Source organism: Armigeres subalbatus, chromosome 2, assembly GCF_024139115.2.
Source record: "Armigeres subalbatus isolate Guangzhou_Male chromosome 2, GZ_Asu_2, whole genome shotgun sequence".
Classification (NCBI taxonomy): Eukaryota; Metazoa; Arthropoda; class Insecta; order Diptera; family Culicidae; genus Armigeres; species Armigeres subalbatus.
The window spans coordinates 58,575,355-58,591,029 of NC_085140.1; the positions used below are offsets into that span (position 1 = coordinate 58,575,355).

The following is a 15,675-nucleotide window of genomic DNA, read 5'->3' on the forward strand; positions in this document are numbered from 1 at the left end:
AGTCAATAGTCATCAACACGTCGAAGACAGGGCTACCCCAAATGGCATAACGCCATTTAGCATAACGAATTGAACAGTCAGGTGCCATTTGGCCTCATAACCGTTTGGCATAAACCGTCGTCGGGGGTGACAATGGGTCAAAAGGGGGTGAGAATGGGTCACTGTTTCAACTACTTAGAATGCTTGTAAGGCTTGTACGCGACAAAATCTGGACACCTTTAAACACGTATAACTTTTGAAATAGCTCATCAACGAGTGAAATATTTCGTAGATTGATGAATCTATGTCTGTACTTTTTGAAAATATATTTCTTATGAGTGGTACAAGTATGTAGTGAATAATGGCGTCGAAGGAATTGCAGGTTCGAAATGAATTGTGTGCAGTCGCAATTGAAATTCGGGTCTCTCGATCCAGAAAATGACTAAAAACATTTTGTTTTCATGTGAACACTGCTCAAAGCGTTTTAAAATTTGTCGATGCTTGTTCGACAATATCTAAAACGTCACAGAGTGGAACAAAAACGATTTTATGAGCCGCCAGAAGGATACGAGCTCGAAACAAATTCTACTGAGGATGCCAGATCATTCGGCACGTATTATTTCTTAGAAAATTCAAATGTCACCAAGTTTCGTGCATACATCGAAGCATCGATAAGGAATGAATCCATTTGAAGTGAAAAACGTACCGAATTAAACCAACAGCAGTTTATTTTTATTCTTAAAGTTATGTGTCCAGATTTTGTCGCGAACAAGCCTTAGAATAGATTAAATGTATCTGGGCGCAAGAAGACTAAAATATAATAGATCTTTTTAAACGATTTTGCTCTCCGATCTCCAGACTGCCGGTGAGAGCTATGACCCATTCTCACCCCCGATGGCGGAACACAATAATAATCATAATAGTTTTAAAGCAAATCTCCAGGCAAACACGTGTTTCACCAGAGTCATTTGTCTTTTTGTCTTATTCTGGGCACTTGCGTGTTTTTAGATAGTTATTCCGGGCAAATGCGTACTTTTAAAGAAGGGGTCATCTACTCTTCTGCCTTATTCCGGGCTAATGCATACTTCGATGAAGGCATCATCTACTCTTCTGCCTTATTCCGAACAAATGCGTACTTTTGCAGAAGGGGACATCTAGTCTTCTGTCTTATTCCGGGCAAGTGTGTACTTCTGAAGAACGCATCATCAACTCTTCTGCCTTATTTCGGAAAAAAAATCGTGCTTTTGATGAAGGTGTCATATACTCTTCTGCCTTATTCCAGGCAAGTGTGGCATCATCTACTTTTCTGCCATATTCCAGGCTCATGCGTACTTTAAAAAAAGGGGTAATAAACTCTTCTGACTTATTTCGGGCAAATGCATACTTTTAGAGAAAGGATAATCAACACTTTTGCCTTATTCCGAGCAAATGTGTACTTTATTTACTTTATTGATAAAGGCATAATCTACTCTTCTGCCTATCCCTGGTAAATGCGTACATTTAAAAAAGCCAAGCTACGAACATTTGTAACAAACGAATCTAGTATGTACTAATTTTAAAAGGTTTAGAATTTAGAATTCTAAACAAAAGGATCTCAACAAAACATTTAAAATGCAAGTAGACTGAATAACTTTCAGTCGCTCGATTAAAGGTTGCAAGAATTACATAAGCACCGTCTAATCTAAACCGTCACCTACATAAATCTAGCTACATATAATACTATACGAAGATACTTATCTGTTTACAATTGAGGATTGATTCATAACTTACCTAGATAACCCGGGAACCCGGAAAACGCCCAGCACTGCCCGGGCTGCATGGTCGGTGAAATAACCGTCCGTGGTGTGTTGGTCGGATACCACAACGGTATACCAAAAATGGATATTTGCGCCGATTGCGTCTGGTAGTTTTCGGTACACCTCGTCGACAGAATCTGCCCTCCGGCCGATTCCAAAGCATAATCCACCAGTCCCGTTTTGTCTGCATCATAGATGCGCAGCGCATCCCGAACAATTCGCCGGACGTCATTCTCCGTAAGACTTCCTCCTCTACCGTCACCACCAGGGCCACCCTGCGACGAGGTTCTTCCGGTTCCCGCATCGATATTAACCTCACTCTCACGCGACTGAATTGCCACCAGCACTTCCTTCTGGATTTTTTCGCTAATTTCTTTCATCAGCGTTGCTGCGGATCGCTCCATCTCCTGCTGTATTAAGGCACTAACTCCCTCCTGGTACTCCTTCAATCGACTCTCTAGATAATCTTTGGCCACAAACAAATTACTGATCCAGGCCTTAAGATCCGCATCGGAGAAGTCTTCCTTAACGTTCATTCCCAAAATGGTAACGATGTTCTTCTTGATGATCTTATTCAAACCTACGAATTGCTCTTGCTTCACCGCTGCTAACCTAGCATCGATATCCGACATCAAGTTTACATACTTCTCGTCGTTTTCTATCCGATAGCTGTTGACCTGTTCTGCTAACCGACTGTGGCCTTCCTTCAACAGGTTTATGTTATCCTCAATCATCAAACTACTCGCAGCGAGTTTCTCTGTGAAATGCATTTTGATTTCATTTATCTCATTTTTCAAATTCTCAACCAAAGCTGCTTGCGATTCTTGTTGGTGTTTCGGTTCTTTCGTCTGCATGAGCACCCTAGCGTCAATCAAATCTACAAGCTGACTTGAAGACAATATTTTCTTCAGGATTTCCTCCAGATGTTGATCGCTAATGACAAAGTTGTTATTCGTAATACTGATTTGCTGTTTCACTAGCTTTTGAATTTCAACCAAGGTTTCCTTAGAAACTTCCATTGCTTCAACTTTCCTTTCACCGGATCCACTACTCGGATTGAACACATTTGGGTAAGCTGCCAGCAGCTCAAGTCGAACCTTCTCGGCTACCGAATCGACATCGGCCTGACCCAGCCGGTAGTTATATGATTGCAAATTCTCGCGCACCACGTTGGCCACGTGAACCGTTACCTCTGGACTGATCAATTGCTTTGCTTTCGCCTCTTCCTGTTCTTTTTTCAAATATTTTTGCGTTAGTAACCCCTCGATGTACGCGTCTATATGCCGCATCAAATCGTCATATTCTTGTTTGCTCAGGGTCTTCTGCAGGTCAGATTTAAGGTGCTCGTAATGCGCTCCCGCTGAGCCACCATCACCGCCAAAACCAAAACCCAAACTAAAGGACGGTAAGAGGGAACGCCACGAGAAGGTTGATTCCCGGAAGTCTAACTTTTGGAAGAGATTTGCTTTGAAGCTGTCCAGATCTTGGTCCTTCAATGATGGCAGGATGTGCGAAAGCGAGGCTAAAGCTATGGTGGCACGTTTCGATGCTGGCAGGACAATGGTCTGGTCCTCGTCTGCTAGGAGGAATGCTATGGAGAAAGAAATTTGATAAATTTCAATTACGCTTTTTGGAGATGGATAAGGAATATAATATAATAGGTATAATATATTATGATATGTTTCAACTATGTATTACTATGATATGGAAATGTTAATATCATCTTCCAAACTTAGACGTACATGTTCATGATAGAATTAGAGGCGAAAGTATAGAATTGATAGTTCCGTTAGGATACGGCAGGCATGAAGAATGTTTTTATAGAAGTCGATTTGAAAGCGAGCGGAGGGCAATATTTGTGATGGCACATATCGCACGACCTTCCTTCTGCCAAGCTCCCGTATGAAGGGGGAGGGAAGAATATCAGTGTGGAAGCTGATATATCTCCACTGGCCAGCTTCCACACGTGTTGTGGAACTGTCTAATTTAAATTTTTCCCATCTTTTTTTAAATGTCGTGATTTTTACATGAGAAAATATTCTGTAAACTTGTCGGAAAAAACAGATTTTTGGGGGTCATTCATAAATAACGATCCATATCTCGACTTCTATAGAAGATAAAACTAAAATTTTAATAGCAAAATTTTTCGTGGCAGCTTTTTCAACAACTTTTTTGGAGACACCAGCTATTTTGCGAGCAGAACTTTTACGTAAGGCTGAAAATTCATAAGGATGAACACGAAAGGCTGAAAAGGTAAAAATCTTACATAAGGCTGAAATAACAAAAGGCTGAAAAATCACGAGAAACAGATTTTAATGGAAGAACTCTTTTTGCGACTTCTTTTTGCAATTTTGATTCAGAATTTTTATTTTTTGCCTTTCTTGTACAACAAAGTTGCACCATAGATAAAATAATCAAGATGTTGGGCTCAGAACAAATTAGTACACAATTTATGGTCCCAATGTTCTACAAAAACGGTACCCGGTACAAAAATGTAAAATCGATCAGTGAATAAAACTTTTATTTTCTATCCAAGGCCACCTTGATTCATCTGCGGTAATCAAGGTAATCAGATCGATCTGAATCAATGGGCAACCAACTTTGTGGGACGAGAAAGTCAAGTATCTAGGAGTGGTGTTTGAAAAGAAGCTCAAGTTTGACAAACATATTACTATATCGCCGAAAATATTGATCGCTGTTCAAAAGTCCTGTACTTTCTGCTGAATCGCCGGTCAAAGCTACACATCAAAAACAAATTACTGGTGGTCAAGTGCATCATCTGGCCTATACTGACCTATGCATCGGCAATCTGGTGCAACTGCGCAAAATCTCACCGCAAACGACTCCAGGTGAAACAGAACAAGCTGCTCAAGATGGTCCTCAACTTGAACCCCTGGTATCCGACCGACGATCTCCATAAGTTGGCCGGTGTCAACACTATCGACACAAGCATTGTACGGGCTACGAGATCCTTCGTAACTTCCTGTGAGACGTCAGCAAATCCGCTCATCGAAGCACTCATCCCTTAACCCCTGTGATATTATTAGCTTTAAGACAATTTGAGATCTAGGGTTTTTTTGCATTACTTTCCCTAAAAAAGCTAATTGTAGCTAGTGAAATCATGTTGTATGCCACTAATGCCTTTTGCTAAGAAATAGAACTACTCTCAGTTGAAAGGTATTCCAAATCTCTGAACTGCAAAAGTAAATATTGTAATAGTACCGTTGAATTAAGGACAAATAAAACCATTGAGAAACTAACTAAAATAATCAGAACACTACTGAAATATCATAATGTTCGTTTCCTTTTGAATGTTTCCCGAGCTGTTCAAAATTAAACACGATAATTGAAAGCTTCTAGCACTGTATATTGCACGAGACATCGAATCTTAGAATAAGGTTAAGAGAAGGTATGAATGCAAAATTAAAAAATGGATACAAATCGTACACCTCGTCAAAATACTGCTTCAAGAAACCTCGTGTAAGAAATAAGTCCGTTATCCATAGAACAAGGAATCTCGCAAGGAATGCCTCATGTCTATACAATGGAAGTCTGGTTTGGAAATCTCGCAGTTGATAATTTTGAGATTTAATGGGAGAAGATTGAAATTCACTTTAACACATTCCTTCAAGAGGCCTAACATCTATCGTTATGGTGAGTTTTTTTTTTCTTCTTTATTAAAGAGGCTTTCAGCTCTTGACTGGTTCACCTCTGGAGCGTTATGGTGAGTATCTCCGGTCGGGGTTTAACTTTCATTTCAAGCAGATGGGCTGAAAACACAGCCTTGCTTTTTATTTTGTCAGTTTTTTTTTATATTTTTGCATCCCTAGGAGTACAATGTACCGAAAAAAGACTAGAAGTGTTAAAAAAGTATGAAGCGCACTGCTCCGGATGCCAACTTCGATGACTGGCAGTATACGGTGATATATCACTAGATGATCGGCGATCCTTAACGGTACCGGCGGCACCACGAAGCTAAACCTACAGTGAGTCCAAAAAGTATTCGTCTAGCTGTGTGTTTTCTAGAAAATGTCAAACATAGAATCAAGTAAGCTCAAAAAAATAAAACTATCGATTACATTGTGTAGCAAATTAATCAATTCATCTTTATTGATAAAAATCAAACAAAAAAACAAAACAATAACAAAAACAAAGGTAACAAAACATAACAATTCATTAAATATGGGCTCAAAAAGTATTCGTCTATTCAGGTTTGGCACACTTTTGAAACGAAAACCGGAGTTGTAGAATGGAATTCAATATTTCGTTGGATTCCCCTGTGTATCAATGACTGCTTGTAGTTCTTGTGGCATGGAACTGACCAAATTAGCCGTGACGGGGACGGAATTTTCTCCCATTGTTCTTTCAACACTAATTTCAATTCGTTGTTGTTGGAAATCTGACTTTTACCAATTTTGTCGTCCAGCACTTTCCAATGGTGTTAAATTGGAATAATATATGGGCTCTGAGGAGGCGTTTTGAGTTGATTGGGTTATAAGAGAGTAGCTACAGCTTAGTATTTCTGGCTGTGTGCTTGGAGTAATTACCATGCCGAAAGATGTTTTGATATTTTCTACATGCCAACAAAAGTAATTAAAATTTCTATATGTTATTGATCACAAGGCGTAGAGATTAAGGAATTAGACCATACAATTTTATTTTTTTAAACAAAATTTCTGTATAACAATTATTTGAATAACAAGAAACAAATAATCCAAAATCTGACATAGTTGCTCAAGATCTGTTGATTTGCAAGTCAGAATCCTGAGTTTGAAAAATTTATACTTCGAAAAATTTCAGAGGAATATTTCAGCAGAAATATCTTCGTAAATTTTATGGAATAATTTGCGTAGACTCCCGCAAAAAATAGTTCGGAATTTGTGCCGAAAGTCATCCTTCAATTTTTGTGACAAGTTTCTCTAGAAGCTCATGCAGGAAATTCCAGAAATTGACATTTTTAGCGCCAATTCATCCGAATTTTTCCGGCAGGAACTCCTGTGTTGATTTTTAATAGAATTGATATCAAAATTGTTCATCCCAGTAATTCAGAAATTATCCTGTACATGTTTGCAGAAATCGAACTGCTTCTCGCCGTAATTTTCCCTAGAACGTCTGTGGAAATTCTTCCGGATATTTACCTATGTAAAATTTCCCCTGAGAATTTATGCGGAAATTCATTCAAAAATTTTGTCATAAATTCAAGTAAAGTATACTAGAGAGACTACATGTGGATATCCCTTAATTAATTCCTGCAAAAATCGTTTTGGAAATTCTTGCAGAAATTGATTGGTGACATCCTGCGGAAAAACTCCCGGAATATCTTTCGTTTAGTTCAAGGTGCAATATTTAAGGATTTTTTACAGAAACTCTTGTGATCATCATATAACAGGAATTTTGGAGAAAATTGAACATAAATTATAACAGTATTTTTCCTGGAAATCTTTGCAAAAACTCTTGCGGAAAAACAGTAGAAAATTTCCTCCTTGAATTCGTTTGGAAATTGTTTTGGAAATTTCTGCAGACATTCTGTGGTGATTTTTTTGTGGATAAACGTCCGGGAACATTCCTGTGGATTTTTTGACAGTAATTTCTGTGGTCAGCGCTCCAAAAATTCCAATGGAATTTCCTCCAAAATATTTCTTTATAATTTTTCGGATTTTAAATTCTGCAGAAATCCTCTTTAGACTGTCGAAATTTATTTATTGAATTCCTCATTGAATATTTCTGAAAATTCCTCGAGAGGTTTCGATTTTTTTATTATTCCTGCAAAAATACCAAAGGATAATCCGAAAATGTCGCAAAAAATTGCTCCTGAAATTACTGCAATTTTTATTCAGAAATACTTTTTAAAAATTGCATTTTAATAATTCAACGAATTTCTGCGGAAAACTTATTAAAGTAAGGCATCTGGATAAAATCAAGGCATATTTTTGTGCTGTCAATTTTTAGAAGAATGTTATGGAAGCAATATAAAATGTTCAATACAATATGAGAATTCCTGACAAAAAAAAACTTTCGAAAAATGATATGATATATCATGCTATGTGATTCATCGTAAAACATCAACCAGGAACTGACAAATATCTCGGAACTACGACGAAATAAGACGCGTCATGTTTCAGAATAGCTTAAAAATGACAACAAGTAGCCCCCCTCTCCTAATAACATTTGTTTAATGAATACTCAAAACGGTAATCATGGCATTCAATAAGGGCTTGTAAATATCCGAAAAATAATGTGAGTAAATGACTTCAAACGTTACTTTTGTAGAACATGCTAACGAAAATAAAGCCCATCTATTTAGACAACTAATTTTCAAATAAACGTCCTTAAATCTAGCAATTTATTTGTTGAATTTTCACCAAAAACTAAATTCGCGCCAAATCCGCGCGAAGCCCTAAAATTGTTAAGTAAATCCGCGCCAAATCCGCGAAAACCGCGAAATCCGCGAAAATCGCGAAATCCGCGTAGTCGTAACAACCCTGGAGATATTCTGCAAGCAGGGAATGCAAAACAACAACATTTCCAATGACAACAACATTAATGCTGTCCAATGAGCAGCTCGAAGTAGCTCGAATTTATCCCCATCCCTCTCATGACAAAAAAGAACAAGAAGGACGAGAACAACTTCGAGCTACTTCGAGCTGCTCATTGGACAGCACTATTGTCCTCTCTTGTAAATGTTGGGACAAACTCAACTCGTAATAAGCGTTTGTCCCAAACTGCAACAGAATAGGACAATGATCGCCTGCAGCGCATTTAGAGAAGTAGTAGTCGGTTTTCGACGAAATGTTTGGTTAAATAAGTATCAGTTATCAATGTTTAGACATAAACTTAATCATTTGTTCAGTGGCGTTTCCCTAACCTCAATCTACCTGTGCACTAGGTTTCAATTTGAAGAATTGGTGTGCGGAAATGCATGCAATAACTAGGTTTTGATTAGTTCAAACGAGTCTGAACCTCCAATTGTAAGGACAACGGTGCTGATGACGCATTTCGACTTGTTTTATGCGTTTTATCACATCGTCGGTAGTGGAAATATTTCTTTATTTATCAGGTGACGAGCATTTTTTCATGTCTTGTTATGATCAAATAAGCCTAAGCGAAGAGGTTACGTTTTCATCTGTCGAATGAGGGACTGCTTTATCAATTTTGGAATCACAATGCACAATGGGAAATAAATTTTCCATAACACGAATAAATTCAATATCTCGGTTCGGTATGGTGTTATGTTTTGTCGACTATTGATACTCCGAATTACATAACAAATAAGGATCATTTGAGTGAAACGAGGTCTTGCAGCTTCGTGCAGTGAACTTAATTATCTTTGCACGATTCCTCAGAAAGTTCTATCAGTCCCTCCCATTCTAGCTACGTTCATGTTTCTGTATGTTTCTGTTTCTGTTCATATTGTGTATGAATATGGGGCCCTTCTTAGCCGAGCGGTAAAACGCGCGGCTACAAAGCAAGACCATGCTGAGGGTGGCTGGGTTCGATTCCCGGTGCCAAATGGATTTTTTTTCCTTTTTCCTCGTTCCTTGTTTCTATTAGTTTCTTCCTTCTTCATTCTTTCTTCTTCCTTCTTTATTCTTGATTTTTTATTCTTTATAATAAATTCTTAATTCTTTGTTTTTTTTTTCATTTTATTATTTTCAATTTCTTATTCTTTATTCTTTATTTTTGTTTCTTCATTCATTATTCACTATTCAACCACTCAACTTGTCATTGCATCCCATCGATTTCAACTTTTCGATACATTTCAGCCTTTTGATACTTTATAGCTCTTTGATACTTTCAGCCTTATGCAGGGGTCCATTCAAAATCGATTTTCAGATTCCCTGTTTTGTCCCGGTGGGAGGAACTGATACTAAATTATCATAACAGTGGATCTAAGCAAGAAGTCAGATAATTTTTATGTTTGTTTTTATTAGAAGGACCACTCTCTTAGACCCATTGAATATGAATAAATCCCAGTTTTGTCACATGTGGAATCGAAGGAATTAGAATCCACAATAATTTCTTGCTGATTCTAATTCCAGGGCTGTTACAAAATGACCAAATTCCAAACCGCGACAAAACAAAACCGCAAAATTTTAATACTGTTGCCTTAAATCTATCGATACTTTGATCAGTATAAAAAAATCTAATAAGGCCGTTTCAAACATTTAACTAAAATTATTTATTAGCAGGAATTGGAATGTAGAGTGATAAGAACAGTTGGCAACTCCGAACTCAGTTCGGATTCTACACATTCGAACTGACATCGATACGAGGTTCTAAGTAGGTTGTCCAGATGGCGTTGGGTCACGCTTAAATCACAATTTTAGATAGTTTTGAAGAGCAATAACTTAAAATATTAGTTAACTTTTTAGTAACCCAGAGGACTAGGATCCTTAAGAACTCGATTTTGCCAAACTGATTCTCCAAAGAATCTTAGGGGTCGTACACTAATTACGTAAGCACTTATGGAAGGAGGGTGAGTCTGCCATTTTTTTACGCTCCATGTAAATAAAAAATAATTGAAATGGGGAAAATCAAACTGGGGGGGGGGGTTGTTAAACCCAAAAAACTTGCTTACGTAATTAGTGTACGTCCCCTTATACGAAAAGCTTGGAGAACTCTCAGATAAATAAGATCTGGTCTGTAAGGTCTGCGGATTGTTTAACAAATTGTCAATAAATGGTGTGCTGTCCTTGAAGTCAAGAATGGAGTTATCATCACTGCATTGGAGCAGAGCGGAATACTGTAGTTGCGCGATTCTGCTCCCCATGAACATACAAGTTTCTAGTCGGATGGATTCCATCGTCTACTGATCACCCATCTATTGCGAGTAGTGGATCGTCGGATTGCTGTTAAAATAGTCTGAGTCGTGGGAGGCAAAATGTTATTCGAATGACAAGCGACATTTTGAAAAAAAAAATCCACTCTAGCCTCTAGCCTCAGCCTTATATTTAGAGCAATGTATCTTTGATGAAAAATATAAGACAACCTACATTAAAAAAAAAGTTATAAACAAATTAGTCAAATGACATACGGCTTTTTTACCCGAAAAAAATATCTTACCACTTACCAAGCAATGATGATATTTTACCTTTCCCATCAAAAATGTTTATTCACTCAAACGATTCTTTTAATTATTTAGGGTAAACTTTCACAAAGAACTTATATTTTTTGACACCTCTAACTATTTAAAAAATTTAAAACAAAAAATCGAACAAGTGCTGCTCTCCAAACTTGGCCTAACATTCGCCCAATTTTAAACCAACGCGAATCCTTCAGGCAGCACTTTTTCAGTTTTGTTTTTGAAATAATAAAAAAAATGCAATTCAACGTCCCGGCAAACCAGAATTACAATATGCAGTCTTGTTTGTGCACTGGTACGTATCACATCGATATTGTTCGCTCTGTGAAGCAAGTCAATAACATCTCTTTTTCTTTACCTACGCTCACAACTATTGTGCGGCAAATGCCGGTCCCCAACGATGATAGTCTGCCCGTGTGGCGGATAAGAAAATACAACGAGGCAAATTCCGGTCCGTTTTTAATAATCGCAGAATCAAGAAACGGTGCCAACATTGTTGCTACTAAAATAGGAAAAATGCTAATCCAAAAGTTCGGAAGCGATTATATCCGATCTATTCCGATGTCAAAGAAGAAGCTAAAAATCTTGATGCGCTCAGCTCGGGCCGCCAACCTACTGGTGGAAACAGAGCAAGAAAACGTAAAATTCTCGATCCCGCAACGTTTAGTGGAGTGCCTCGGTGTGGCTTACATCGAGCCCGAAGTGGATACGGAGGAATTAACAACGGCTGTTGCATTCGATAAAGCTAAAATGTACCAAACAGAAAATCCACCGATAGTTGAGTGTCGTCGCATAACCAAAAAAGCGAATGATGGCTCAATCAAATCGTTGTATACTGTCATATTTACATTCGATGGTCTAGTGCTCCCCTCCCACGTCGAGATAAACAATGTGCTGTATGCAGTTAAGCCTTACGTGTACCAAACTCGTCAATGTGGTAACTGTTGGCGATTGGGACACGACAAGAAGAATTGTAAAAGTGCTATACGCTGCCCCAACTGTCTGGAAGGAAATAATGATCCCGAACATCAATGTATGCAGGAAAATCCCCAGTGTGTCAATTGTCAGGGTGCTCATAAAGCAAATGATCACAGAAGATGTCAAAAAATCATCACAAAGAAGAAGCAAGATGCTGAACGCCAACACTCTCATTCTCAAGGATATATTGACTGGTTCTGTTCCGTGATACAGGAAGAATCCGGAACTACTATTCATCAAGAAAACAATCAGCGTACTCAATCTATGGAATGTGCATCAATAACCGTCTCTCTAGAATCTGCATCGTCAACCGTCTCACCTTCTTTGAATAATTCCGTCACGACTGCTCCTGCACCGAAACGCCGTTTGAATGACACCGACTGGCACGATGAGCTTCCCCAACTCGAGGTAAACATTTCGGAAGGGGTATGCAAATCTATTCAGTCCGGTATGGTCTCAAATGAAGTAGTGGATGTAATGGCCGAAGTCCTGGAGGTCGCTCCTGGAGATGTGAAATCAAGAATCAAAATTCGTGATCTCGTTCTTGACAGAATTTCCGAGATGGTCAATAATCACGTAAAGCAGTATCTCAATACGTTACGCTTATGATAATAATCCACGCTAGTGGATACAATGGATGTTGAATCAATACGATGTTTGCAATGGAATTGCCGAGGTTTGCTCAGCAAACGCTCGGTGCTGATTGACCTTATTAACGAACTCCAATCTAGTATCGTCTTCTTGAGTGAGACTCATCTCGATCGAACTACGTATCTAAACATCCCGCATTATGTAACATTTCGTAAAGATCATCGTAGAAACTCAATGGGCGTTGCACTTGCGATTCGAAAAGAATTGAACCCTTCGGCCTTTCAACTGAATACTCACGTTGATATCCAGCATATTTCCTGTCAAGTTCGAACTAGTGTCGGCGTTATAACGATTGTATCCATCTACATACACCCTCAAGCGAACGTATCGGAGAACAATTTTATTCAATTTTTCCGTTCGATACCAAAACCCTACGTCGTTGGTGGAGATTTTAACGCCAAGCATCAGATGTGGGGGAATCATAGTGAAAATCAACGTGGCCGTTACTTATATGAAGCTCTGGATTCGGAAAATCTCATCGTTCTTAATAATGGTGAATCAACACGTTTCGACCAAAATCATTCATGGAGTGCTATCGATCTCACTATAACTTCACCAGAAGTAAGTCTGCTGTTCGGCTGGAAAGTTCTCGACAATCCTGCAGGAAGTGACCATTTTCCTATCGTGTTCGGGTTACTAGACACAACAATCCAACAAACTCAGACAATTTTAAATTGGAAGAAAATAAAATGGGAAACATATACTAGCAAAATAGCTAATGACTTGGAAGCTTTCGAACAAACTGGAGAGACGTTGGACTATGTCGGATTTTTTGGTATGGAATGCTCTCGTACATTCCGCACCTAATCCCACATTAAGATCTGGAAATACGAAGATTCCGCAACCGTACTGGGACGAAGAACTCACCTCAGCCAAACAGGAATCCAGAGCGGCATTCAAAACATGGAAACGAGTGTTAACATACGAAGCTTACGAAGCCTACAGGAAATCTGAAAACCAATTTAGAGAAATGATAAAGGAGAAGAAAACATTGAGCTGGAAAGTGTTTTGTGATGGTCTCGATAGCTCTACCTCAATCAACACACTTTGGAAAATGGCACGTCGCTACAAAGGTCGAACTGCTTCAGGAGTCGTCAAAGTATCTCCAATGCCGTTCTGGAGGGTTTACTGGATAAACTTGCCCCTTGCTGTTCTCGAAACATTCCCATTGAGTTTCCAGCATGCACTTGTGGAGATCATATTAGAGGCAATTACTTTTCTATGTGTGATCTACAAGCTGTTATTAAGACTGGAAAGGATACGGCACCTGGTGCTGATGGCGTTTCATATTCCGCCATTGCAAACCTTCCATCTATTGGAATGCAGGCATTGCTTAGCATCTACAACCGAATTTTTGAGAACGGAGAGCTGGCTAGTGAGTGGAAGCTTTTTCAAATAATAGCCATACCAAAGCCGGGACAACAGATAAGCTCTGCCTCAACGATTCGTCCAATTGCTCTAGCGTCTTGTTTCCGTAAGACATATGAAACAATGATTAAAGAAAAGTTAGAATGGTATATCGAAAATAAACAACTTTTTCCATTCGAGATGTGCGGATTTCGAAAAGGGAAAAGCACGGTTGACGCTGTCAGCATTATTATCGAGGAATCTTATCGGGCATTTCAAAGACGTGAACATGTTCTTCTGTGCAGTATCGATATTAAAAGTGCTTATGATAATGTGGATATCAACTGTTTAGTTGCAGAAATGAGAGTAATGGGCATTGATATGTGCATGATCAGGGCAGTGTATTGGCTCTTCCAAGAAAGAATAATTGTGATAAAACTAATGACAAGCAGGAAATTCTCCGTACTACGTGGAAAGGACTCCCTCAAGGATCCTTTGAGTCCTATTTGCTTCAATATTCTAGTAACCAGAATGATGAAGAATATTCCTAGGCGTATCATTCGAGTGGGGTATGCTGATGACTTCACCATAGCTGTTTGTGGTAATCTTCTGGAAGAAACGAGTGAAGTCTTGCAAGCCGGTTTAAATTGTTTGGTAGAAGACATCTCTTACATTGGCCTTGAACTATCATCGACGAAATGCCACGTCATGGTTATTTCGAAGGTTAAATTCGACGAAGTTCCAATAATTCGCATCGATGAAGAAATATTACCAGTTGTGGAATCTGTGAAGCTACTTGGAATACAGCTAACATCAAACCTGTCGTGGTCACGCCATGTAAACTATGTGAAACAAAGATCGCTTCCGTATGTTAATTTTCTAAGAAGTATAGCTGGACAATATTGGGGAGCGCACCCCCGAACCATGCTCCAAATATACAAATCATGTGTCCGCCCAATTCTCGAATATGGTGGAGTTCTTTTGGAACGGATACCGAGAAAAGACGCTTTGACTCTAGATCGGATTCAGTACTCGTGTATTCGTATTTGCCTCGGGTCTACTAAAACGACTCATACAGGTTCACTGGAAGTGATGGCCGGATTAACACCTCTGGGTATTCGGAGAGACACAGCTAGATTACGGTTTGTCAACAAGAGGTTGGGCTTAGAATCCTGGCTTAGAAGATGTAATCCCCCGAATCCTCGATACACCTCGATATTTTCGCAACCTATTTCCTGTTTGCAAGATTTCTTCCACTGTAATCATAGCCTTCCAAACCTACCTTGCTTTCTTTTCGACCCAGTAGTGAGGAAAAAGCAACTTTCCATCAATCTTCGAATGCAGTCGATCATGAAACAACCTGGAGAGCTGTCCGCAAACGAATTAGTAGTGAGAGAAATAAGGAGATCCTTTGGTGAAGCCCATGTATGTGCGACCGATGGATCTAAGGGTTCAAATGGAACAGGATACGCAGTTGTGAATAACTTCATGGCGCCCCGTATTTGTGTGAGACTACCGCAAAGCATATCTGTGTACATGGCAGAGCTTCTCGCAATACTGAGTGCAGTGCGTCTCATCAAAAATTCCGCTAGGGGAAAGTACGTTGTGATGACAGACAGCATGAGTGTCTTGAAAGGTCTTCAATCGAGAGACATTAATTCATCAACTCCAAAGGCCTGGTTCGAAATTAAGAAAACAGTACACTTAACGGAGTCCGAGGGTTTTGACATCACATTCTTCTGGGTTCCTTCCCACAGTGGCGTTGTCATGAATGAAGAAGCAGACGAACTGGCAAAAGAAGCGTGCATTAGCGGAGCGGAACAACAACATCAGCTGACTCAT

At 39.1% G+C, this 15,675-nt stretch overlaps 1 protein-coding gene across 2 annotated transcripts in view; it reads right to left on the reverse strand.

Annotated features, from left to right (window-relative positions):
* LOC134208699 (klaroid protein) overlaps positions 1-15,675 on the reverse strand; it is a 55,583-nt gene that overhangs the window by 10,161 nt on the left and 29,747 nt on the right. For both annotated transcript variants that reach the window (XM_062684516.1, XM_062684517.1), the window contains exon 5: positions 1,750-3,366. In XM_062684516.1, the coding sequence (XP_062540500.1) occupies positions 1,750-3,366 (1,617 nt within the window). The remainder of the gene's footprint in view (positions 1-1,749; positions 3,367-15,675) is intronic.